This window comes from Lontra canadensis, unplaced genomic scaffold (genome assembly GCF_010015895.1).
Source record: "Lontra canadensis isolate GAN:19392208 unplaced genomic scaffold, GSC_riverotter_1.0 scaffold5, whole genome shotgun sequence".
Taxonomy (NCBI): domain Eukaryota; kingdom Metazoa; phylum Chordata; class Mammalia; order Carnivora; family Mustelidae; genus Lontra; species Lontra canadensis.
The window spans coordinates 40278404-40305685 of NW_022630999.1; the positions used below are offsets into that span (position 1 = coordinate 40278404).

The 27282-nt window shown below is 43.8% G+C and overlaps 1 protein-coding gene across 2 annotated transcripts in view; it reads left to right on the forward strand.

Annotated features, from left to right (window-relative positions):
* MEGF10 (multiple EGF like domains 10) overlaps positions 1 to 27282 on the forward strand; it is a 266646-nt gene that overhangs the window by 224864 nt on the left and 14500 nt on the right. For both annotated transcript variants that reach the window (XM_032851957.1, XM_032851955.1), the window contains 9 exons: positions 1848 to 2022; positions 3241 to 3361; positions 4094 to 4257; positions 6312 to 6414; positions 19193 to 19339; positions 20717 to 20851; positions 21383 to 21511; positions 23254 to 23382; positions 26032 to 26160. In XM_032851957.1, the coding sequence (XP_032707848.1) occupies positions 1848 to 2022; positions 3241 to 3361; positions 4094 to 4257; positions 6312 to 6414; positions 19193 to 19339; positions 20717 to 20851; positions 21383 to 21511; positions 23254 to 23382; positions 26032 to 26160 (1232 nt within the window). The remainder of the gene's footprint in view (positions 1 to 1847; positions 2023 to 3240; positions 3362 to 4093; positions 4258 to 6311; positions 6415 to 19192; positions 19340 to 20716; positions 20852 to 21382; positions 21512 to 23253; positions 23383 to 26031; positions 26161 to 27282) is intronic.

Sequence of the window (27282 nt, forward strand, 5' to 3'; positions counted from 1 at the left end):
AGTCCTAAAAACTCCCTCTTCACTCTTTAAAATGTCCTGGTTTAGACAATAAACAACACAGTCACTATAGCTGTGTTAGACAGCACAGATTTTATTCCCAGTGCAGTGGGGTGTTTTTGAAGATATTTAATGAGAATGATAGGAGAGCATCTACTTTTTAGGTGACAAGGCTTGAGTGAGTGCAGAGGCTGCAAGACAGAAGGCCAGCCTGGTTTCCCAGCCTCAGTGTTGGGTAGTGTGGTGATGGTGTGGACGGAGACATGGGGGTGGAGGCCAGCTCTTAGGTCCTAGTGATAAAGAGGATATGGGAAATGAGGGAGGAGTTCCCAGGAATAACAGGTTTCTGGTTTAAACAGCTGAGTGGTTGGTGGTACCACTGCTCCAGTGGAGTGATTGAGAGTAAACACGGAGGAACAAAGGACCAGAAGAACTAAGACGCAGTATTTGACAGGCTTGAGTTTGAGATGAAGGTGCCCAGTGTTTGCTCAAGGATTGGGAGCAGCTGAGTAGATCTGAGTAGGTCTAAGGAGATCCAAGACAAACCCTTGCCTTTCAAATCAAAACCTTTTTTCTTTTTTTAGGATTTTATTTATTTATTTGAGAGAGCCTAAAAGAGAGAGCATGAGCAGGGAAAGGGCAGAGGGAGAGGGACAGAGCGAAGCAGACTCCCCGCTGAGCAGGAAGCCCAACATTGGGCTCCATCCCAGGACCCTGGGATCATGACCTGAGCTGATGGCAGACACTTCACCAACTGAGCCACCCAGGTGTCCCTCAAAACCAAATCTTCTATACCCAAGAAACCATGTTAAATATGGAGTGGTACTTGGGTATTTCTTCACAGCGTGTTCCCTGAATAACGCTTGTGCTGGATACCTCATCTTTTGCCTGTGGGCGCTTAGTTGCAGCAGAGGAACAAGCCATCCTCCCCACAGGGGTGTGGCTGAGACCTGCCCTTGACAGACTAGGACTCCAGGCCTCAGGGGCTGTGTGCTTTCACTAAGGTACCCAGGCAGTGGGAGAGCTGTTGTCCCATCTCAGCCTCCTCCTCTCCCCCAAATCATTCTCTCTAAGACTGAAAATCCATGGATTGTCTGTGGATGAGAGTCCCTTACCAAAGTTCTGGATGAGGCAGTGGATTCTGCTGTGGGCTGTAGTTACCAGGAAGGGTTTATCTCCACCAGGGGCGGAAGAGATGGTCTTTCACAGCCTTCCGATTGTGAACAGAGCCAGTTTGATTGTTGAGATGTTCCTGTGGTGAGAAGCACATGTGTTTTGCGTGCCACAGAGTGTCCTATTGTGTCAGCCTCACTAACGTGTGCCTCCCAGCGCAGCTGATGTGTCCGTTTGCTCCAGAGTGACAGCTGGCTGCCTGGCCAGTCCCTGCGGCAGCTGTCTCAGGTAGAGACAGCTGCTCTGCCAGCAGGTATGGAGAACAGAAACAGGCAAGGAAGGTCCACTGCTTTTGGAGTTCCTTGGACATAAAACCCTGGTTCACCACTTTGGTGTCGTGCACTGGACAGAGTCGTTCTTTAAACCCTCTCATCTAGGGGACCTATTGCTGAATTAGTGCTTTCAACTTATGAAGATTATAATGAGTTTCAGACAAAAGGAAGCCATTGTAATAGTCTTCCGGTTAGAGCATGATGCCGATTTCACGCCGCATTTCTGTGGTACCAGTCGGGTTTCAGCCAATTAATTAAATCATAGCAAGCCTGGGAACGAAGTTTAAATTATTGTGCATGGAATTACCCACCCATTCATTGCTCATGGCTGAAGCAACATTTGCATGGGCCCTGGGTGTCATGTTCACCCGGGAGTGACTTTCTCCTTTCATCCGTGTCTCTCAGCTGTCACCCCATGTCTGGAGAGTGTGCCTGCAAGCCGGGCTGGTCAGGACTCTACTGCAATGAGACGTGTTCTCCTGGATTCTTCGGGGAAGCTTGCCAGCAGATCTGCAACTGCCAAAACGGGGCTGACTGTGACAGTGTGACTGGGAAGTGCACCTGTGCCCCAGGATTCAAAGTGAGTGGCTCTGGAGGAAGGCGACGCGGGGTACGATGAGGAGCATTATGACACCGTGTACCATATAGGGCCTTTCCTCAAGTACAGGGAATGTGCTAAGATCTGTCACATCATTACCTAGAAAGAGAATAAAAAGCACTAATAAGAAACATAAGGAAATACCTTACTGCCTGTGCGCCCACCGAGCAGAATTTTACCTAGTTTCTAGGATTCCTGAACTACAGGTTAGGAATTTTTGTTTTAAAGGAAAATGGGGGAAAAAAAAAGGAAAATGGGTTAGTCTTGATATTTTCTCTCCTTTAAAAGAGGACAGGATTAACCAATGAAGATGTTAATAATTATTCCAGAGTGTGAAATGTGGGGTGAGTAGGTAATAAAGACTTAGAGTTGAGGGGATCTTTTACAGGTTTTTCTAACCTATATCACTATTCTTTGGTGGATCCCTTCATTTAGCCTGTGTTAAGTCTCTTCTGTTTTTCTTTTTAGTTATTTTTAAAGATTTTACCTATTTATTTGAGAGGGAGAAAGAGAGAGAGCATGAGCAGGGGAGAGGGGCAGAGAGAGAAGCAGACTCCCCGCTGAGCAGGGAGCCCAAGGCAGGGTTGATCCCAGGACCCTGGGATCATGACCTGAGCTGAAGGCAGATGCGTAACCAACTGAGCCACCCCAGCACCCCAAGTCTCTTCTGTTTTTAAAAAAGATGACCTCCAGCCATCCTTGATAATCCACTTCTATGTTTTAGGCTTATTGTCAGATAATAAATTGAATCATGCTGTACGTGGTATGTGTTCTGTTGCTTTGCCTCACCCACTAATCATTTTACATATTATTCAAAGAAGGCTAGGAAGCATTGCAATTTAATGTATAGTTTATATTTATGCTTATTTATTTATTGGCTGTAATTGATAGTTTATTGTTCTGTATCTGCTTGTCTGAGCAAGGACAAGGTTTTTTTGTATTTGCTAGGAGGAGAAGCTCATGAAAGCAGCAGGCTTTTTTGAGTCCCATTTAATACTGAATCCTAAACAGGCCAGCTAGCATTGCCCTTGAATCTTTAAAATCTTTATGCTGGGGACATTTAACAATTTTTAAAAAATACAAGTGTTAAAATTAGACAGGGAATATAATTAGCAGTGCCAAGATGTATTTTTGTTTGTTTGTGTTGGCCTTATTTCATGCAGTAAAATTGCATGCCTTTTCCTCTCTGTGCCTGTCTAGGGCATTGACTGCTCTATCCCATGCCCACTGGGGACCTACGGAATAAACTGTTCCTCTCTCTGTGGCTGTAAGAACAATGCTTTCTGCTCACCTGTAGATGGGTCTTGTACTTGCAAGGCAGGTAAGTGGGTGAATGAGTCTTTTCTCTGCTCTTCATTCTGTTACCTTCTAAAGTCACAGGGAAGAAACCTCCACTAGGGTTCTAGCTCCATTGGTGCCAATGTTCAGCGTCTAATCTCAGCCAGCCCCTCATCCAGGGTGGGCTCTCCTACATTTGTGAGCCAAGGAAAGGGACTCATGTAGGATCTCCGAAGTTGCTGCCAGCTCCCAAAGTCTGGGAGTCTGTGGGCTTTGGGTTAAAGTGAGCAAGCAGACATACAGCCATGTCCCAAAATTGGCCTGGAGTCGCACCAAGAAATGCAGCCAAGCGCCAGTTTTAGGCAAAGAGCAAAATGTGTCTATCTCTAGTTTCTGCAACAGGCAGGGTCCTAGAAACTCATGTCCATGGTCCACTGGGTTTGCTTTAAAGGTAGGGCTGCTCTTTCAAACACATGCCTTCCTTTAGCCTCCCATATAAATATTTCACTTTCCTGAGCAGAGCGACACTCAGCATTCTGTATGGCTTGTCGCCACACCTTAGAGGTGCCCCTGCTCCCTATCTTATCCCAGTAGCCCAGCGGTGCCTCTTGCTCCTGGCATCTTTGACTGATCATACAGCACAGATGGATTCTGGGTACTTGGGTCGTTGCTGATGGAGGCGCCTCTCGGCAGCGCCCCTGCTCTCTGTGCTGGGGCTGGGGGCCCTGATGTGCACCATTGTTTCCTCCAAGCTCTGGCGTTCTTGTTGCTGCAGGCTGGCACGGTGTGGACTGCTCCATCAGCTGTCCCAGCGGCACTTGGGGCTTTAGCTGTAACCTGACCTGCCAGTGCCTCAACGGGGGAGCCTGCAACACCCAAGATGGGACCTGCACGTGTGCACCTGGTTGGCGTGGGGAGAAGTGTGAGCTCCCCTGCCAGGTACGACAGAGCCAGCACCCCAGCTGGGAAGGCATGGGGGGGTTGCTGAGGGCAGAGTGTCTGCTCACTGCTGCAATGTCCCCAGTGTCAGGCATGCATGTGTGAACCCAACGAAACCCTCAGAAGAACTGAGGTCTTTGATGTCAAATCGGACATAAGATCAGAAGAGGGATAGACAAGGAAATTGGTTAGGTAGCTCTGCGAGAAGCACTCCCTTCTTTTCCTTCATCTCTGCCTGGTCCCCCCGCCCCGCCGCCGTTCCTTCCTATAGCCCCATGTCTCCGTGGCAGCCAGTCAACCACCCAGCCCTCTGCCTGTCAACTCTCCAAATATTGTATCTCCATTATCATGGAAATCCTTCCATCTCAGAGCGGGAAAGTGGCAGAGGATTGAAAGGGGGTGGTGACCAGTGTCACAGAAAAGCTTATTGAGGTGGTGAGAGGTTTAGAAACAGCCCTCTGTTAAACACAAGTGCGTCTCAAGTCACAAGAATCTCCAAAGATTTCCCTCGTTCTATGCTGGCTCCACTCCCCTGACCTACTTTGGAGGCAGTCGTCACTGTAAATCTCATACCCTGTCCCACTGCAGGCAGACAGAGGCTGCAAGTGGGACACATGTTCTGTAGTAACGTGCTGATTTCCCTTTCTTCCTCTGAAGCCCGTGGCCTGTTTCTTGCCCTCTTTTCCATGACTCTTTCTTCCTATCTCATTTCTTTCCTCCTAAGCCATTGAGCGTTAGCTCAGTGATGTGCATTCTCGCCTCCAGGAGAGATGGCGAGATGACACTGTGACCCTTAGAACTGGGCCTCTTGTGGTGGGAGCAGTTTTCCCCTGGGCTTCCACTTCATCAAGTACAACCCATTTCCCAACTAGAGAGGATCCCACCCTGGGCTCTCATGTGCCCTCCAAACCCCTGGGAAAGAGTTCAGTTAGCTTTGCTGCCTCTCATCCACCAGTGAACAAATTATCAGTGCTCTGTGACAGGCTTGAAGACACCTTTCACTCACAATCTGATGGTAGGTAAACCAAAGCACCTGCCACAATCTTGCCCTCTGTGTGTGTGTGTGTGTGTGTGTGTGTGTGTAAGATGCTTTAGAAAATTCACTGAAGTCCACTGCTTGTTTAAGTGGCTCATATGGTGGCAAAACCCCAGCAAACATTAGTGGAACCTAATTTTTTTTATTTTTTAATTTTTTTAGTTTTAGTAAATTGTAGTGAAATGATGATGCTCTCATATACCCACCACCTGTTTTATGCTGGTTTTCAGCTTCATTGCCCTGGGTAACTATGTACCCCCTGAAGGTTTATAGTGTCCTCCCTCAGTTCTTCAGGACCTGGCATGAAAGGGCAGGGTTGCTAAGTGCAGAGCTTTCCATTCCTTTCCCACAAACTAAATGATTACGTGCATGAAGGGTGTCGTCTCTGCTGGACCGAAATGGATGGGCAGGCCTGGGAACAGACCAGGGAGGAGTGTGCCAACGAGTACGCCAGCCTTCCTTGGGATCTCCAATCAGAATACTCATGTCCTTGACACTTCCTCATGGAAAGGAGGGTATTGACTGGGGAAAGCAACAGAAGATTTTCACTTCTCCTAATGGTTCTTCGTATCACATTGGAAGTTTGCAGAAATGAACTTCAATTAGCGCTATGATTTTCTTTTAATTTTAGAGCTTAATGAGTAGCGTGCCCTACAAGGAACACATTATAAAAATCTTCAGGAGCAAAAGACTATTTCATTATGAGCAGTGACGTATGATAAGACACAAAAGAGTCTCTTAATTAAAGAGCATGTTTACATATATTTGCATGTGTGCATATCAGTTGGTTTCACCATTCATAGGACCAACTGTTACCTTAGACATCAATTACAGTCTGAATGATTTTAAAGCACCACTGCCTGCATTTGGGGAAAGACAGAGATGGCAAGAGGGGATTATAATGTGTGTTGCTAAGAGGTGCTTGGGAGAAGAGGGTCCTGGATCTGAGGTGGCTGACCGAGGTCCCCCTCATCTCTCACTGTGGGTTTCCATGACCTTGTCGCTGTCTTCCACACAGGATGGCACGTATGGGCTGAACTGTGCAGAGCGCTGTGACTGTAGCCATGCAGATGGCTGTCACTCCACGACGGGCCACTGCCGCTGCCTCCCCGGATGGTCAGGTGAGCCAGGGACCACTACTTGAAATGGGAAACGTGCCACCTTATACCCAGTGCTGTTCCTTGCTGCTTTAGAGAAGCACACACAGGTCACCTTTTCAGGGAAGAAGAAATGATAAAACCTCCGGTGAAAACGGTCACATTTTTGCCCAAGAGATATCAGCATGAGACCTAATTCAGTAACTGGGGACGTGTGAATGGCTTGAAGGGCCTAGCAAGGCTTCTGTGACATTTTGGAGCACTGAGGAAAGAATGATGGAAAGAAACCATAAGAACATAACTGAGTTCATTTTGGTGAGGCAAAAATATTCAGTATTAATATTAATATGGCTAATATGCCATATTAAAATATTCATTGCTAGACATGAAAGTTTTAAAACTTTCTTTTTCTTACAATAATACTTAGGTCATAAAAATTCATAGTATGATCAAGGATCAATTTTGTAGCCACAAGGTGGAGGTTTCTCCTTATTTATAGGGCTTCACGTTTCCAGCTAGGAAGTTTTTCAGACTAGAAAATGAACCCTGTTTTTTCTCATGATAAACAGACTCAGGAGAGGGCACTGAATGCTCAGGCAAATTGGGGTCCTGCTTTTTTGTTTCTTTCATGAAGTCAAGCCTATTTTAAAAAATAAAAGCAAAACCTTACAAAATGAGTGGAATTTTAAATGCTTACTTAGAAAAATTACAAATGGAAATGCACCAAGAAAGTTATTGAACTTGGAGATGAGTAGACTGGGTCTATTTATGAGCAATTTCTTCTGAAAGTAGAAGAAAATGTTGGCTGCTAATACGCCAATTGAGAGTCAAGTACTGTGAAAGTTGGGTGCGTGTTTAAGGTGGTTAAATGAACCCAAACTCCCTTTTAAGATTCTCATTCCTAGTCATTTGTGTATGTGTGTGTTTGGTTGTGTATTTGTATATGTTGTACTTATATCTAAATATATGTGTATCTATATTCAGAAAAGAGAGGGAGATTTGTAGGAAACAACTATTTCCATACTGATGGTGCTTCCCTATCTTCCAAAATGGTTTTTTGACTTACCTTCTTTGTTTGTGTTTTGTTTTTGCTTTTTTTCTTTTGTTTGCATGTTTTTATTTTGACGTGTCTTCTAAAAGAGAAACTGGTAGTAACAAGCCAAGTGTCCTCTGTAGTGATGGTTCATGTTTGAGAAGATGGGTCTTTCAGAGGAGAATCTTATGCCTCCACGCTAGAATGGGACATTTAGGAAATTATGGAGTCAGGGTGATCTTACCTCTTAGCAAAAAAGCACGAAAATAAGAACAGAGAAATAAAAATAAGTAGTGTTCATTGAAGGGTTACGGCAGGCTTGCAACAACTCTGTGAGATAGAAAATATCATTCTGTCCTTTTTGCAGATGAAGAAACTGAGGCACAGAGAAGTTGAGTGTCGATCAAGGCCCCAGGGTCAGTAAATGGGAGAGACAGGGTTTGCACTAATGCCCTCCCACTGCATCTCCAGCTCCCGTCATGACTGCACAGACTGTGCGCAGACTTCTTCCAAAATGTGCTGAGGGAAAGGACAGTTAGGCTGAGATTCATTCTGAGCATGGATGAGGACTTCTGAGAATTACATGAGAGGACTGTGGTGATAAGTGCTGATAAACTGCAACCTCTTCATATATGTGCACATGTGTGTATGTGTATGTTTTTGTGTGTCTATACATACCTAGGGAGAGAGAGAGGGTATATATGCATATGTTTATATGTATGCATTTATATATAAAGAGACAGAGAGGCAGAGAGAAAGAGGAAGATATACCATAGAATCTACCTATTTGTATAGGTGTATACACCTATTTGTATAATCCGGTGGTTTTTAGTATAGTCAAAGAATTGTACAACCATCATCACTATCATTTTTAGAAGACTTTCATCACCTCATAAATAAATTCCAGATGTACTTATTAGCAGTTATTCTCCATTTAATCCCAACTCACCACTAGGCATACTCCCCTGCCCAACCCTAAGCAACCATTAATTTACTTTCTGTCTCTATAGATTTGCCTATTCTGATACTGTATAGATTCAGGCAATATGTGGTCTTTGGCTACTGGCTTCCTTCTCTTGGCTTGTTTTCAAGGTTCATTCCTACTGTAGCATTTATCAGTGCTTTAATTCCTTTTGACCACTAATATTCCATGGTATAGGTAGACCACATTTTATTTGCACGTTCATCAGTTAATAGGCATTTAGGTTGTTTCCACTTAATGGCTATTTTGAAAAATCCTGTTAAGGACATTCACATACAAAGTTTTGTGTGGATGTGTAAGTTTGGAATATAAATTAGGGGTGGAATTGCTGGGTTGTGTGATAACTCCAAGTTTAAACTTTTAAAGAATTGCTACACTGTTCCCCCAAGCAGTTACACTGTTTTCCACTCCCACCAGTAATGTGTGAGGTTTCTGTCTCCTCACCCAAAATTTTTATTATCTGTCTTTTTTATTCTGGCCATTCAAGTGGTGTGAAATGTTATTGCATTGAGTTTTTGATTTGCATTCCCCTAATAAAGGATGATGTTAAACGTCTACTGTATTTAGTTCAGCCATCTGTATATCTTTTTCCAGCCATCTGTATTTCTGCTATCTACTCAGAGACTTTGCTCATTTTTTAATTGGGTCACTTTGTATTTTTATAATTGACTTGGAGTATTTCTTTATGTATTTTATATGTATGTTCCTTATCAGATATATGATTTGCAAATATTTTCTCCCATTCTGTATATTACTTTTTTCACTCTCTTCATGAGTCTGTTTCCACAGAATAAGTTTTTATTTTGTTGGAGTTCAGTGTATCTGTTTTTTTCTTTTGCTGCTAATGTTTTTGGTGTCAAATCTAAGAAACCGTTGGCTAGTCCAAGGTCACAAAGATTTATACCTGTGTATTCTTCTAAGCATTTTATAGTTTTAGATTTTACATTTAGGTCTTTGATCCATTTTGAGTTTGGTTTTATATATGGTGTGAGATAAGTGTCCCAACTTCATTCTTCCACATACTGATTTCCATTTGTTCCAGCATCATGTCCTGAGAAGATCATTTATCCGCCTTCCTGTCCATCACCTGTATTGTCTTGATACCCTTGCAAAAAATCAACTGACCACATGTGTGAGGGCGTTTATGTCTGGACTCTCACTTCTGCTCCTCTGTTACATATCCTTATGCCAGTACCATACTGTTTTGATTACTATAGCTTTATAGAAAGTTTTGAAATATGGGGAGTGTGAGTCCTTCAATTTGGTCTTCTTTTTCAAGATTGTTTGGGCCATCCTGGGTCCCTTGAATTTCTATATGAATTTTAGGGTGAACATATCAATTCTTGTGAAGAAGCAAGGTGGATTTAATGAGGAATGAGTCTATAGATCAATATGGGGATTATGCTAACTTGGCAATACATGTCTTCAGATCCTTGAACAGAAAATGTCATCAGTGACCTCTTTGTCAGTGTCTCTCAGTCCTTTGGAATTTGTTGAGAGCTGCTTTGGCTTCTGACAGGAGTAAACTGAGATGAACTGTCATGTGCTTGATTTCCTGTGTCTGAGAGCTACCTGGGGAAGCAGACCAAGGCTGGGGTAATGGACTTTATTTCCTGTCAATAGGAGTTACCCATAGACACAAGAACTCTTCTGCCCTCCAGTTTCTCATTGACCTGCAAAAGCTAAGATAACTCTGACCTCACAGCGTGAAATTCCACCTCCCCATGTTTCCATGTGGCTCTCAGTTACTAAATGTTAAAACTGCATCACACTAAGAGTAAACCAGATTTTGTGACTTCCCTAGCATGCTTGAACTCCTCAAATAAAATGACCAGTACTAAGTTCTCCATCATCACAATGAAGTGAAGGCATTTTGAACCCCCTGGCAAATTCAGAACTTTTCTAACAGAGAAGCCCTGTCATTTGTTTTGGACCACACTCCACCAAATCTCCTTTTGTTTTATGAATACAGAGGAAATGTGAGGTGTTCCTGAACACACCAGTCACTGCTTAAGTATCTACCTGCTTTGATGATTTAGAGCCAGACTGTGAAAGGCATACTCGCGTCTACATGAGAAAAGCAGGAGATATGATTTGGCCTGAAGCCAGCCAGAAAATGTGTTTGTTGCATTCCACAGTCTGGGTCGTGGGGTAAGACAAATTATCCCATCTGGCCTTAGACCTATGGAGCTCCTGTGGGAATGCAGTGACTTTGTCACACAGCATAATCTTGTAATACTCTGTCCATCTGTGACTGGTCTGCTTCTCCAAAGGGGAAGACACTCTGCTGCTTCAAGCTGCTCTTTACTTATCAGCCCCCTGTCTCTTTGCTTCATGGCCCCATTGTCTCATTTCTCTGGAGGCTGTTGATCTCTGAGGGCCTAAGACCACCCCAAGAATTTTTTAAAGAGAAATCATTCCCCACATTCACAGTACACACTAGGTGTATGCAAACGTACATCAAGGAGAAGAAGGTTACGAACATTCCAAAAAGCCCCCCACTAACTGGACCAAGAACTGGTTCATTTTCCCAAGAGGAAAGAAGAGGGGACTCTGTGTTATTTATATAGAGCGCCATTTCATTGTCAACATTGGATAGACTCATAATTTTTCATCAACGAACTTGTTTTTGAGGAAGTACCTCAGAAGAATCTTTCTCCACATAAAGAAAGCCTTGGCTTTGCATTTGGATACCAGATGCCAGGACGGATAAATAACATGAGTCTGGGGAAGTCAATGATTCCGTTTCCTCTCCTCCCTGTTGCTGAGAGTGCTATAGCTCAAATGTGTGGTATCACTGGACAGGGTAATAACTTTGGGGGTAACAGTGAGGTTTTGGTGTAGTCTAACAACAAGAGTCTAACGGGGCTCTTCCCCTGACAAATCAATAAGAAGGCACAGGGTCACCAACAATGCAAGGTCATGGAGGACAGTGTGGTGGGGGATACTCATCAGACCTCTGTTTTTAGAGCCAGAGATAAGGGTGGGGAGAGCTTTATTCCTCTTTACAAAGAAAATGACACACCTTGGGCACCTGGGTGGCTCAGTTGGTTAATCAACTGCCTTCGGCTCAGGTCATGATCCTGGAGTCCTAGGATTGAGTCCTACATTGGACCCCAGCTCCACGGGAAGTCTGCTTCTCCCTCTGACCTTCTCCCCCCTCATGCTCTCTCTTTCTCTCTCTCTCTCAAATGGATAAATAAAATCTTTGAAAAGAAAATGACACACCTCAACTGAGGAAATCATCTGCTAACCTGATACCCTAAGAAAATCAGCTTGCTTTCTCACCGTGGGGCTCTTCCACCACTCCTTCTGACTTTACCCTCTTTTCTGATGTTGGACTGTCTTTCTCTCCTAAAGGAACTGAGACTCTATTTCTATCATTGACAATTCCATTTTACCTGGTTCTAAAACAGGTTTTCAAAAGGTACTGCCATACAGATTACCCAAAGCAAAAGTTGCCTCTGATATCCCAGTCACTATTTCCGAAAGAAATGTACCATTAAAAAAAGACAGGCACTTTTATTATATATAGTTATTTAAAACCTTACTATATAGCTATTTTTAGCCATTTGACTATTTTATCAAAAAGAGACAGATTGCAGTTTAAAAAAATCAGCAGGAAAATGAAACGCCGTCCAAAATATAGGCTGCGTCCTGGAAGCCTTATCCCACACCTCTCCCCACGTACACATGAGCCCACACGTGCTTGTACACAGGCACACACACGCACACACATGCACACTGCTATAAAATGAGACTGGCTTTTCAAAATGATTATTCTAAAGTCCCAGATGTCAATGAAATGTAATTAGTTGTGTGTGTGTGTGTGAATGTGTATTTCCAGAGTAGTGAGGTAATATGCTTTATAAATATTTTCCCAAAACAGTAGAAATATGCTGACGTTTTTTCTTCCTTTCTGCCTTGACTTCAGCCAGCCAGAACACCTCTTCACTGAGCGTGAGAGCTAATCAAGATTTTATTCCAGCTGTGTGGGGACATAGGTCATCTCCAGCCTGGTTCCCAGCCCTGGCTAAGATCACTGTCACCTGGGAATATTTTTAACTTGTGTGTTCCCCGTCCCCACCTCACACCTACTGAATGACAACTTGGAGAGTGAGTGAGGAGGGGGATGGAGCCATTGCCAGCCCATAAAGCACCTTTTGTACAAATTTGCAGAAGATTTGGTAATCTTTCAGGTTGCACTTCTTGGCAGGTCAAGGGCAAGCTGGATTTCGTCTTCCCTTTGCTCTACAGCTGGGGGCTCTTGTGCAGTATACAGCCTGCACAACTTTACATGGTGGCCTCATTTGTCATTTCAAAAGCTGCACTGGTGACCCGTGCATGGACGTAGTTACCAGTCTATAGACTGGCCTCTGCTATGCCTTTTTACTCTCACTATTGAAGAGTTGGAGGGGTCCCAGGGAGCATTTCTGTGACAGAAGCCTTGTAACCAGTGGCAGAAGGCTTAGGGATACAATCATACCAGGGGTGGGGAGGGGGTAGTTAAATGCTAAACTAAGAGAAAAGAGATTAGGATACCAAATCAACCTCTAGGAATGGTGGTGAAAGGAGAGAAACTAGCAACCATGGATGAGGGTAGCAGGGGCAAGAAGAATAGCAGGAGAGGTGGGGTGATTCTCTGAGACTGGCCAGGAGGAGTGTGTTAGAAGGAGGAAAGTTTCTGAGAAGAGCCCAGCTTTTCTTTTCTTTCTTTCTTTTTTAATTTTTCCTTAAGAATTTATTTATTTATTTGACAGAAAGAGATCTCAAGTAGGCAGAGAGGCAGGCAGAGAGAGAGGGGAGGAAGCAGGGTCTCCACTGAGCAGAGAACCCAATGTGGGGCTCGATCCCAGGACCTTGAGATCATGACCTGAGCTGAAGGCACAGGCTTAACCCACTGAGCCATCCAGGCACCCTGAGCCCAGCTTTTTGGCTCTTCCCAGCAAGCACAGCTAGGCCTGTAGTGGTCCCAGCCCCTCTCCCAAAGGATGGCCCCCTCTGTGCATTTCCCCAAATATTCCAAATAGGACCAGGTGAACAAGTGAACTGCTACCATAGGTACTGATCTGTCCCAAAGTAATCTCTCATGTGGCTTAATAACACCTGAGTTGTTATAGTAAGGGGGGAAACTACGTTTCATTGTTCAGTAACATAAAAGTCCAAATTCAGGCTCAAAAGAGCTTTAATTAACATGCATGCACCCAATCAACCAGGGCATTGTAGGGTGGACAGCATTCATGCAGGAGCCTTGTAGATCTATGTGACTTTGTGGGGAGGGAGTTCTGCAAAAGCAGAATGTGGGGTCCCTGAGGTGACGGTGGAGGAAGGGGCTTATGTTCTGAAAAGAAAGGCTGCAGAAACAGCCAAAGCTCCCCGAGTTCCCCATCTGTCTAGCAGTCTGTCCTGTTTGCTTTTATCCGGGGGTCCAGGGTGAAGCAGGTCATGCTCTCTGGTGCTTTTGTCTTGCAGCTGCAAATGCAAACATCAATGCTTTCTAGGACTTCAAGATGTTTTTTTCAACTTGTTCATCCCTAGAAAGCAGATCCTTTTTTAAAAAAATCCACCTTTAAAATTCATGCATCCAAATAGAACAATTTAGCAAGACTTTGTCGAGTGTCTCCCGAGTTGTGCGCAGCCACAGTTCTGGGTGGTACCGGGAACACGAGGGGGAAGCATTGCCAGCCCCCAGCCTGCAGAAGTTCACGTCCTCTCGGGCCGACCCTGCATGGGCACTGGTGGAGACGCCAGTGAATAATGTCTCTACGCCAACAGTAAGTGGCTGCTTTGTTAGCAAGAGGATTAGGAAAGCAGAAAAAGTCTTATGACTCTATACTGTGGTTCTTCTCTTCTATAATCATCAAGCCCAATGATTATTAACAAATCTCTCCCTTCATTCTAATACGTGTTTCATAGCTTGTTGCTCAGGAACCAGACACTGAATTGAAATCATGTCCTTCGTTCACTAATGCCCCCAAAGGTTGCAGTGCTGGCAGAAGGAATATGAACAATTAGCAAGATGAGGAGTTTGGGTTCTATCTCTGAGAGGGAGAAGTACTGACACCCCAGATGATTTCTTTTACTGCATTCATGCGATCACAAATGCCTAGTGAATGCTGGTTTCACACTGAGGCTGCCGGCATAATGCATCAGGCATGAAATGCACGAACATTTCTTTAGAGCTGCTTAGCTGAAGTTTATCATGATCATTCAGCCATTGCCTAGCAACTTGGGAAGGCTATCAAAGAGCTCTTTGTCCTTGGTCCTGGCAAAAACAGTCCCTCACAGATCGCCTTATCAGCGTTAGAACATTTATCAGGAAAAAAAAATGCTTCCATTGAACCAGAGATTTCTGCAAATTTAAAGATCCCCCTTTCCCGTTTTGTCCCCTCCTTCAAATACCTTAGGGAGTTGCTTCATGAAGTAATTCCTATTAGAGCCTTTATCTGTTCTTTAGTAAACCTTCCAAAAGCATTTCTTCAAGATGCCTCCATAATTCTTCTACTTTCTAATCTGGGCTAGCATTAAAAAACACAGACCACAGACCTGAGCTCATGAAGGTCTGTCTTCTCCAAAATCAGCAAGGCAGACACTTCCACCCCCTCAGATGGGAAAGGTCATCATTTTAGGCACACAGAATAGAAATACACTGGGTTTCTTGGTTTGCCTATGCTTCTCATCACTTCTTTCGGGAAGGAGAGAATTATATGGTTGCTCCATCCACTTGGAAAATGGTTCTGAATATCATGGTGGAAAGAGGGACTCTGCTTATTGATGCATTCAACAAATCTTTAACACCATCTTTGATAACATCTTTAACACTGTAGGGAGCAAAATCCCCATCTCACTTTCAGGGAGCTGCTAGAATTCATTCATTGCCCTGTGTGGAATATGGGGTGGGGGGCAGGTACAGATATTTCATCCCCATTTTCTCTTATGTCTTTCTGGAATTTATCCTCCCTAGATTCCAACTCCCAATGACTAAGTTTAAGACCTTGTCATGTATATCTTTTTTTTTTTTTTTTTTTTTTTTAAACCTGTGTGACCTACAACAGCCACCTGACACAGGCCTTCTCTCTTCCAGGCTCATCCTCCTCATACTGTCTTCTCCACTCCTGCCAACCACAAATTTTAATTATGTGCTTCTCCTACTTAATTGTCTATTTCGTCCCTGTCACCCCCAAGGGGGAAGCTCACACTCCACAGCATGGCGTTCTTGGCTCTCTCTGCATGCCACGAACTGGCTTCCCAGAGACCTTCCCATTCTTTCCAACCCCAGTGTTGGCTGTCCTCAACTTTGGGTACTTCCTTGGACTTTCAGGTCTTGTACACACCATTCCATTAGCTTGGAACCCTTGTCCACCTTCACAAGCTATTTCCTTTTCTGAAGCTATTTCCTTTTCTGACTGTGATCCCCAGACAATGTTAACGGTGCTTATTCTGGGGCTGTTATCATTCTACAGCTGGAGGTCTTTCTTAGAGAACCTATTACCAGTAAGCCAATAGCTTACTGGACCCCTTGAATGTTGATTAAGTTGAATTCTTTTTTCTGTCTTTGATTAAAAAAGGAAACAAAAAAATGTCTTGTAGAATGCCAGCCAAGTTTGCAAAGACTGAGGTGAAATCGATGGAAATAATTTAGGATTAACACACACACTAAAAAAAGATGGTTAATGCAAACTTAGAATTCCCTATCCTGAAAAAAAATTTACTGCAGGAATACCTTAATACAGAATTCACATCAGTAGCCATATACCTAGTGTAACCTAGAGAAGAACTTACCCAGTTACCTCCTCTGTGAGCTTCACTGCTTGATAGATATTTCACAATTAGAGATTTATTTCTTAGGCTCCTTATATGTATATTCCCTTAAAATATAAGTATTCTCTGGAGAAGGTAACAATTCAACAATAATCAATTTATCTTTTCTTTACTATAAGATGAAGGGAAAGATAACAGGAGGGCACAGAGCTCTGAAGAGGATGAGTAACAAAGGGAGGAAATGGGACAGCAAGAGGAAAAAATGCAGCTTCAAATATACAAAGTCTATAAATAGATTAAGCATTAATATCTGAAAAATGATGATTTATTTTTACCAATGGTAGAGAAAAAGAAAAGGGATTGATTTTTTTTTAAAGATTTTATTTATTTACTTGACAGAGATCACAAGTAGACAGAGAGGCAGGCAGAGAGAGAGGAGGAAGCAGGCTCCCTTCTGAGCAGAGAGCCCGACGTGGGGCTCGATCCCAGGACTCTGGGATCATGACCCAAGCCGAAGGCAGAGGCTTTAACCCACTTAGCCACCTAGGCGCCCCAAGGGATTGATTTTTAGGGTAAGTTGGTAATAGAATTATTATAATTTACTTTTTAAGGAAAGACTTATTTGCAATCCTGAAATAAAGATTTTTAAAAAGTAAGCTAGGTTCTGTTGAAATATGCTTATACATTTGGAGACAGAAGATTTGACAGATGATCTCTAGAATTCCCTGTGATTCTCTGGAAATGAAATCATGGGTAAATCATGTGAAACAAGCATATCATTGTAATGGATCTCTTTGCTATATCGTGGGCCCTGTTGCTCTATGAAAATTACCTCGATAAAGTTGATTATGACAGATGGTTATGTTATCCAGCTGGACAAACCTATTAGGGAAGACAAGTCAGATATGAAATAAAGGATCACTTTATTCAGATTTGCCAATCTGCCCTGGAGTCATTTTCTCTTAACATGCTCTGATTGAGAATGTGCTAAGTCATATATAAATTATGATAATCTATAATGTAAAAAAATGGCAGATAATTTTGACCTAAAGTGTGCTCCATTCCAGCTTCACTGCATTTATTGGATATGAAGGAGAGATTTGGCAAGAAGCTGATGAACCAAATCACCATGAATGGCTAAATCCCCCCTTCTTCAAGCTCCCACCCCACAAAAATGTGCCAAAAATGAGGACTCATTTCCAGGATGATTTTCAGATTAACTCAGCTTCCGCATCTCAAAAATCCTAACTGGGATTTGCATGAGTGGCTCCAAACACAAACGGTCAGGGTTGTTTGAGTATCTGTGAAGTGGGTGTCCCCATCCTGGCTGCCATTAAATAGGAGTTCTGGATTATGGTCAGATCTCAGGACCTGAATTTGAACAGACTGAAGCCTGTAACAGGTTACCCTTGTTGATACGTCCTTCAGACTCACAAAACAAAATTTAGGTTTGCAGCCTCCTTTTGAAGTGGTTTATTTCTCAGTAGGTTTGATGCTTTGCCTCGTCAGCCAAAACACCAGATACAACCCTATAGCTGGTGAATCACATTTGGAGAGCAGAGCATTTGCATGTCATTCCACCTTAGCTTTTCAAAAGAGGTTTTTAGGGAAACAAAAAAAGATCACATGTTCATGAACTCAAGGGAAAAAAATCACAATGGGCCCAAATTCTGTATTTTATTCTATAGGGAACCCCGAAACCCTGGTCAGCTTATAACAGGTCTGATCTCCTTCAGCCCGCAGTGCAAGCTCAAATAATCATCTATTGTTGGGTCAAGCTAGACACAATGAGGTCTATACGCTTTCATGACTACTTAGCAGCCTTTACTAAGGGGGAGACTTTTGGAAGGAGAGAAACGGGAACCAAAGCGGAGTTATGGCTCGGCAGAAATGACTGTGTACCAATTAGCCATGTTCACATTGTGGTTTGAGGCTGCACCTGTTTTAAGGTTTGGGCCACAGAAGCAAAAACTGTAATACAAAACATGCCTTTCTCAGCTTCCTTTGTACTGGGTATTAACAGCGTTCTGGAGTCCCTGAGTGTGTACGTGCTTGTTTTTCCTGTGTTTTCCCTTGGTCTCTAGCCAGCCGTCGCTGGTTCACTACTAATTATAACTCATTGCTTCTCAATGCAGAGAACATGTCTTTGAATTGCGGAGAATTCTGACTTACAAGAAAGAGGTGCCTGTTGTATTTCAAAGACAAACATACCAAAGAGACTTCTATTTACCTCAAAAAAAAAAAAACTGGTTTTATTTTTATTTTGGGGACTTTGGTACCCACCCCCCTTGTTTTTTCTTTAGGCATTTGTTCATTCATGAGCTGCTCTAGAGTTTCTGTTCCCAGGGTGAGAGTTAAAAACCTACATATAGTATCCTAATAACCAATAACTTAGACAACAGCTATAAATAGCATCAGTTGTGATATTCTGCCTTTACCTGCCTGGTGTAAGGTTAAATTTTTAAAGAGGAATTTAGTGGCACAGATGAGTGTATCTTTCCATCCTGTACAATGTATCATCAAAATGTTTTAAGATTGTGTCTGCTCCAGGGGGAATGTTCTCTTAATGTAAAACAATTTAACTACTGTTTTACTTCTCTTTCTCTTTTTATGCTTTGTTCATTTCTCTGTAAAGATGAAGAATGGGGCGGGGGAGGAAGTTTTCAATGATAAAATATTTTTGATAAATTTTGCTTTTAATAGAACTCTTGGGCTTCCCATTTGTTCCCTCCTCCTTAAAGAGGAAAACCAGTATAACAAAGGTGTTTTATTCCTGCTCTTTTATGACTCCATAGAAAATCATCCTGGGATTATTTAATGTTATGGTGACACAATGAATGATTACGCAATATGATGATGTACTGATGTAGGTAAGTGAATTTAAAACCCTACGCCATGCCCGCTTATGGTTGCCTAGATCACTAAGCTTGGGGACCATGATCATGCTCCTTGTCCTGGACTTTGCATCCCCGAGGCACCTGTCTACCCTGCCTCTCACTCAGCCTCGCTCCTGTGTGTTGTTTCAGGTGTCCACTGTGACAGCGTGTGTGCTGAGGGGCGCTGGGGCCCCAACTGCTCTTTGCCTTGCTACTGTAAAAATGGGGCTTCGTGCTCCCCAGATGACGGCATCTGTGAGTGTGCGCCGGGGTTCCGAGGCACCACTTGTCAGAGAAGTAAGTGTCTCATGAGGGGCATGTCTGCCTTCCCTTCTTAGTCCCTAGGAGTTGCGGCTCCTGTCCTACCTCTCAGCGCATGGTGCCATTCTGTTTCAGTCGAGGGGAGGGAGAGGAGAGATACTAGGTCTCCCTGTTTCTCAAAGGGCTGTCCTTGATAGCACTCCCAAGAGCTTTATTCGTTCCAGCCTTCAGGATGAGCCTAACAGATGGGGCTAGAGCCATTCCTTCTCAGTAATGATTTCAATGCCTCATTGGCATTATCATTGGGATACGTCTCTCGATCCTGCCTTAAATCTTACAAATGGTGTTCCAGAAATCCATTGACCTGTAAATATTTGATTCAGCAATTTTGGCATTGGCCTTACCTCAATTACCAGAAGTCAACATCAGCCAAACCTAGCGGCAAATCATACATCGTGCTATTAGACTTACAGCCAGTGCTCTGGGGAAAATAGCACTGCGGAGTTAAAAATGGGGCTGTTGACATAGGTCAATAGGACTTGAAGTTAGGAAGGGATCCATAAAATTTTACTAAATTTTTTAGTAAATGTAATCAAGAAAAGCGTATATGACTTTAAAATACCTTATTCTACTTTTTAAATGACTTTTTTTCTTCGCTCTACACATTCATCCTGTATTTAAATTCAAGGAATGTCTTGAGAAGGACTTAGTTATGTAGCATTTTTTTGCTTGCTCCCTTTTCAATCATCATCATTTACCTGGATCACATTGAGGAGGAACAATCCTTTCAACACAGACTAGAGGGGCGCCTGGGTGGCTCAGTGGGTTAAAGCCTCTGCCTTCGACTTGGGTCATGATCCCAGAGTCCTGGGATCGAGCCCCACATCAGGCTCTCTGCTCAGCGGGGAGCCTGCTTCCACCTCTCTCTCTGCCTGCCTCTCTGCCTACTTGTGGTCTCTTTCTGTCAAATAAATAAAATCTTTAAAATAGATAGATAAATGCAGACCGGAGATCTATTTATTGCCAGTAATTACTCTTAAAGAATAAAAGATTGACACATGGCTTGAGAGTATTTTGGGGTTATTTTAGAATTGAGTTTCCTTTCATTTGTTTCTTCAACAAAAATTCTTCAAGCCTCCATTCTGTGTCATGCCTCGAGTTAAGTAGGACCATAAATGAGAAAATTGAGAGGACGGAGACATTTGCCTGCCCTCAAGCAATCCAGTCTAGCAGTTTCTTTTCATTATTAAAAAGTACCCTTCTTCCTTCCATGGTGGTGATTTTATACTTGGAAAATTCTCAATATTGTTTAAAAAAAAATTTTTTTTACCCCTAACTGGAACTGGAGGCTGATGTGGAATTTGAGACACACATCCCAGGAATGATAACTGTTGATTTCTGATCTATTTTCAGTCTGTTCCCCTGGTTTCTATGGGCATCGCTGCAGCCAAACATGCCCACAGTGTGTGCACAGCAGTGGGCCATGCCACCACATCACGGGCCTCTGTGACTGCCTGCCTGGCTTCACAGGTGCCCTCTGCAATGAAGGTAAGGTATGCAAGTGTTTCGGAGAGGTGTGCAGTGGTGGGGGAACCACATACAGTCTCCCCTTCGGGGAGCCCGAGGACATGTTTTCCGCTCTCAGCTCCCCATCCCTCTGGTGCGCTGTGTCTGTAACTTCTGCAGATATGACTAGGAACTTCTGAAAAGCTGGCTTCCTGCTTCGGCAGAATCTCTTTATTCTCTGATCTGTGCTACTCTTTGGTATTAACTGGAAACAGCCTCCTGTGAAAAATCAACAGAGGGAGGAAGGGTTTTGGCTCCCTGAGTGTGCAGCCATGAAGTCAGATTTCTAGAAATGTGATGATGTCTCCTGGTTTGGGATGCCTTCCTAAGAATCTTTGGCTTCATGTGTCTGCTTAAAATGAGCCCATTCAAGATGAGGGATGCTGTTGAGTGGAGGCAGGCAGGAAATGGGAAGCTGGGTGGATGACCTTCAAAGTCGTTTCCTGCCCCAAGACTGGAGTTCCATGAGTTGAGATGTAATTGTGCATTACTGACCCTGTAACTTATTCACAGTGTGTCCCAGTGGCAGATTTGGGAAAAACTGTGCTGGAGTTTGTACCTGTACCAACAATGGAACCTGTAACCCCATTGACCGATCTTGTCAGTGTTACCCAGGTTGGATTGGCAGTGACTGCTCTCAACGTGAGTCTTGTTCGAGAACAACCATATGTATCTGTTTGTTTCCACATTCCTTAGGATGGAAGTATGAGGGTTTCTATAATCAGGAAATGATATATGAATAATTATAATATACCTTATTTTAATTTTAAGTGGCTTTATTCCCCATTAAGAGCTCTATGCAATGTTAAATCCAAATGATGTCTTAGAAAGAATCTAAATAGGTAACATTTTGTCTCTTCACTTTTCAGTGCTTCTTTGTCTATGAAATGAGGGTATTGTACTCAGAAAGTCCATTCTCAGTTTTGTATCAGGCCTCAAGTTCCAGCTATTTATTTTTCCTTGTTCTTGGGCAAAAATGATGCACATAATCATGGGAGATTTTTTTCTATTTTGTAAAATTACTTCAGACATATTTTTATTGGGCCATATTCCCTACTGGATAACCAAATATAAATTCTAGATGGTCCTTTTTTTCCCCTCCAGTTTTATTGAGAATTAATTGGCATACATCACTGAATAAGCTTAAGGCATACAACTTGATGGTTTGATGTGTCTGTATCATGAAATGATCACCACAGTGGCCTCAGCTAACATCCATTGTCTCATTTAGATCCAATGGAGGGCCTCATTTTTTTTTTAAGATTTTTATTTATTTATTTGACAGAGAGACAGAGATCACAAATAGGCAGAGAGGCAGGCAGAAAGAGTGGGGGGAGGCAGATCCCTGCTGAGCAGAGAGCCCGACGCGGGGCTCAATCCCAGGACCTTGGGATCATGACCTGAGCCGAAGGCAGAAGCTTTAACTCACTGAGCCACCCAGGCGCCCCATAATGGTGGTCCTCATTTTAAGCGGTTATTTTCTTGAAGCATTAGTATAAACAAAAACAGGTTTTGTGGGCTTTGTTTGTTTTTAGTAAGTCAAATCATTTTATCCCGTAATGTTATACAATTTCATAGACACTTTATCTGAAGTTCTTACTGCTCTTCATTGGTCGGTGACCCCCAACGATTCTGTTTTATTATTTCTGCATCATCCAGTTAAGAGTTTTTATGAATAAACCGATACTTACATATAACTGAGACCTTAAACTATACAGTTTAAAAACAAATCTCTCACTAGAGTGAGTAGAGGGGTAAGTTCATGACTTATGTGACACTGGGTCCCTTAGTTTCTCTCAAGTTGAATCATTACCCCATCTGACCTATGCTTAAATGTCCTCTCCTCAGAGAAGCCTTCCCTGAAGGAGTAGCTCTGGTCATTCTTCCCTCGTTACCCTATTTTCTTTTTTTTCTCATAGAACTTGTTGCCACTGTTTTCTTTGTTGACTGGCTGGCTGGTTGGTTGGTTGGTTGGTTCATTGGCCTGCCTGACTCCCCTACTAAAACATAAGGTTTCAGAGGGTGGTCTGGGCCTTGTCTTGTCCTCTGCTATCTCTTCTGTGTCTAGAACAGTGCTGGGTGCATAAGAGCCCAATATGCATTTATTTGTTAAGGAATTAAATCTGTGCTCTCAAGATGATTGTTGCTCTGCCCACCTTACTGTGCGGTCAGCCCATGAATACTGTGTCTGTTGTGATGGTTGCTGTTGAGGTCAGCATTGCCCTCTGGGCATCAGGCATATCTGGGGCACCATGCTTGCTGAGTCCTGACGCACACTGCTAACATCTCACACGCTAGGAGATGGGGTGGGAGGACGGCGCTCTCTCTGCCGGGCGCTGACCCCCAGGTTCTAACGGAACTCTCCCTGTGTGCTGTGGTTTCAGCTTGTCCACCTGCACACTGGGGCCCAAACTGCATCCACACGTGCAACTGCCACAACGGGGCCTTCTGCAGTGCCTACGACGGTGAATGTAAATGCACACCTGGCTGGACGGGTCTCTACTGCACCCAGAGTAAGCAACCGGCCTTCTGAGGCTGGGGGGGGGGCGGGGGGCGGAGCCACGCCCAAGGAGGATGCCAGCTCACCCTTTGCGAACCTGAGCTGAGCTCAGCTGGGACTCCTGCAGTTGGAGGGTCTTGCCCTGATGACCACTAGATGTTTGAATGTTTCTGTGTGTGGAAAGAAAAAAAAATGTTTCTGTGTGTTTAGACGCTGTCAAGGTCCAGGTTTTCTGTCTGCATGTTGTGTCAGGATGGAACATTGCTGGATGTGGTGGTGTGTGGCTCCTTTCCCAACTCTCCTTCAACCAGACCCTGTTTATAGGCACCCAGCTCCCTATCATTTGTACATACATGTTCATGTCTGTACGTATACATGTATATGTGTATACACACACATCTACTGTTTTTACCATGTCATCCTTTATCTATTTATTTACTATTATTTCATTTTATTTATTTATTTGACAGAGAGAGACACAGCGAGAGAGGGAACAAAAGCAGGGGAAGTGGGAAAGGGAGAAGCAGGCTCCTCGATGAGCAGGGAGCCAGATTCAGGGCTTGATCCCAGGACCCTGGGATCATGACCTGAGCTGAAGGCAGAGGCTTTAACCCACTGAGCCACCCAGGTGCCCAGCATGTGATTCCTTTTATATGAAGATCAAAAACAAATCAATCTGTCAATTGATTGGGAAGGTGCATGGAGAGTGATGAAAATGTTCTATATAATTCTTCACTTTGGGGTAGTGGTTCCATGAATGTATACCCTGTCATTTATTCCAACAGCACAAAGGTTAGGGTAAGTGACAGTGACCAGAAGGCAGTGAAGATGACAAGCCTCCCTCCCTAACATAACGCGTGCTCTCAGAGAAGGTTGCCTTAAGTGAGTTTCGGAATCACCAGGGGGCTTAATACACGCAGGCAGCTGGCCCCGCTCCCAGAGTGCCTGAGTCACCAGGGCTGGAGTGGAACCTGAGAATTCATATTTCTGACAACTTTCCACATGGTGCTGCCAGGCTGCTCTAAGAGCCACTAGTTCTTTTTTCCATTTTATATCCTATAGTGTCCTAATTGTTTCTTCTTGTATGAGGTTTTTGCCCTCCTAGCCTGGACTGTGCAAAGTACTCCACAGCTCAAACTGTCGGGGGAAAAAAGACTCTTCTCTGCCCTCTTGCCTTCAAATGAATGAAGGAAACAACACAGGAAAGCACAAATTATGGTTATTATTAATAAAAATGTATAGTTTATTCTTTTAAAACATTTTTAATAATAAAAGAATTTTAAGTCACAGAAATGAGCTGAGAAGGAAAGATGGGTCAGAAATTAGGCATTTCTTGTTGAATACTAATTAGGGAATATAATTAGTGAAGAGGCCGAAAAAGTGTTTTGGAACTTTATGGGAGGCGGTGTAGACCTTGAGCCATGATTCGAAAGGAAGAGCTGACAAGGAGAGGCTTGTCTTGAGCATAGTCTGCCAAGATTGTATGCAGAAAGGGTTTCGAGCTCGTTAGGGAAAAGTGCTTTTAAGTTATTTATTTATCATTCCAAAATCTGGGTCTACCTCAATCAGAGGACCTTTTTAAGTGGACGTAGCAGAAGATGGTGGGCAGAACGCAGGGTCTGGAACCAGACTTGCCTGCGTTTGTATCACGGCCTGGCCAGCCTGCTGCTTGCTGGCTCTGACTGAGGGAACCTTCGGGGCTTCGTTCCCATTTGTAGGTTTATAGTTGGGACTACCGTAAAGATTCAGTGAGAGGACGCATGGAAAGCAGCAGCTGGCACAGAATAGGTGCTGAATAAAAACGTGGCAGTGATAGTTGTCCCTGCAAGCTGACCTCTGTGTTGTGCCTCTGTTTCCTGAGAGCTGAACTTTCATTAAAACCTCTCTTGAGAAAAAGGGAAAGTAAAAATCCCATGTGATACTTAGAAATGACCCTAGACACAGGCTGTATTGAAGCTTGCCAGGGATCCCTGAAACTCCCCTGCGTGTCAGCTGCTGGCCTGTGACAGCCTGCGGCGCCAGTGCCTACCTATCCTTAGCCCAAAGGCCTCAGGGGTCTGTGTCTTGCAAATCATGCACCGATGGAAAGTTTGTTGCTTTTTTTACAAAGCGCCTATGAAGGGCAGGGGTTTAGTTTTGTTTTATAAGTTTAGCATTCTACATACACCTCTGATGAAGGAGCTAGTATTATCTAAGTTAGTGACAAATACAGCGGACAGAGTTACATCAGACTTAGAGACACTCTGTACTATTAAGTAAAAGCATACGTGTGATTTTAATATAAAGTACTCATTTCAGTCCATGGTACTTGAGTCTGGGAGTCTAGTAGCTGAGGGAAGGAATACAAGGAAATGCCCCCATACCTCCATGGGGTTGAAAGCATGCTTTGCTAGAAGACACTCGTCTCTGGGAGCATCAGCAAGGGTTAAACTGTCAGGTGTGGAACATTTCTGCTTCCCACTCATGAATTATGACCTTCTTGCAGGAGCATCCTGGGACTTCAAAGAAACCTTTGTGACAAGCTGAGATCTGTGTTATTGTCTTTATTCACTCTCCAGTGGCTCCGCATCCTTCAGATTTAAACACAAACAGTTGGAAGCAAGAGCTTCTTTCTGGTTCCCTCAGCAGCCTCCTGACTCTGCTGTCTTTCCCTCCCTCGCAGGATGTCCTCTGGGGTTCTATGGAAAGGACTGTGCATTGATATGCCAGTGTCAAAATGGCGCTGACTGTGACCACATCTCCGGGCAGTGTACGTGCCGCACTGGCTTCATGGGGAAGCACTGTGAACAGAGTGAGTATGAGAGTGTGACACATCCAGGTGGTATTTTCCCCTAGAACCAGTTTTCCTGCATGCCTAAGAATATGAAGGCAGGACCTGCAACTTTTAAGTTGTCTAAACCTATGGCTGGTCACTTCCTGGCCCAGCTGACCATTCCCCTCCCAGAGACCGGGACACCTGGGGTTCCTTGCTGACTGTCTTTTCCTTCAGACCTCTTCTGGGTAAGTAATCAGTGCTCTGGGTGGAGGGGGTGCGGCTCCAAGGATGAAGACAGAATTCAAGTTTTCCATCTGTTCACCCTGGCTCTTACTCTCACTGTCCTGCTTATTTTTGGAACGGGGCTGCTCAGAACTTTACGAGCCAGTCAGGTTTTCTTCACGGCAGACCCAGAGCCCAGGTCGCACCCTGGATGAGAGAGCATTCTCTGGGGCCAGGCTGAGAGCACAGGAGGCAGGTGGGCTCCCAGTCCCACTGGGGGTATGGAGCCAGGTCCATGCAAACGTAGCACCCCCCTTCTGACAGCCTTCTCTAGATGGTATTTTTATACTGTTTCTCCTAGCAACTTCTCATCTTAGTCTTTCCGACCTCCAAGACAAAAATTGCCTTAAAACTTTTTGTTGTAAGACTCCCACTCCAGAAGAACATGCTCTGTTGCAATTATGCATCCTTGTCTTGCCATTTCCGCCCCTACAGCTGTGCATCTGCAGGGTTATAAGAAAATTAGTGTTAGACTGAGTATTTCAAAGTAGTCTATTGTTCCTTTCCTCTGATTTTCATTCAATATTTTGAACGGGATAAATAGGGTCTTAGAGCTATATGGGGCTCACCCTTGTGTCATAGATGGCAGGAAAGGGGGCAGGACCTTTGTGGCTTATCAGAGGGGTCATTCCTGGGAAGGTTGCATCAAAGATTACATGGCTGTAGGAGCAGTGTGTCCTGGAAAGGTGGATCAGCATAGCAGGAGTTTGGCAATCAACAGTCTCCCTCTCTCCACTCCAGCAGCATCTCACAACATCCCCAGATGGCTAGGTTGTCTCGGTCTGGTGTGCTGAACCTAGAAATATTTTTGCATATTTTCCTATCTAGTACATAGCAAGAGTTACCTCTAGGAATCAGCCTGGGCAGAAACGGCCC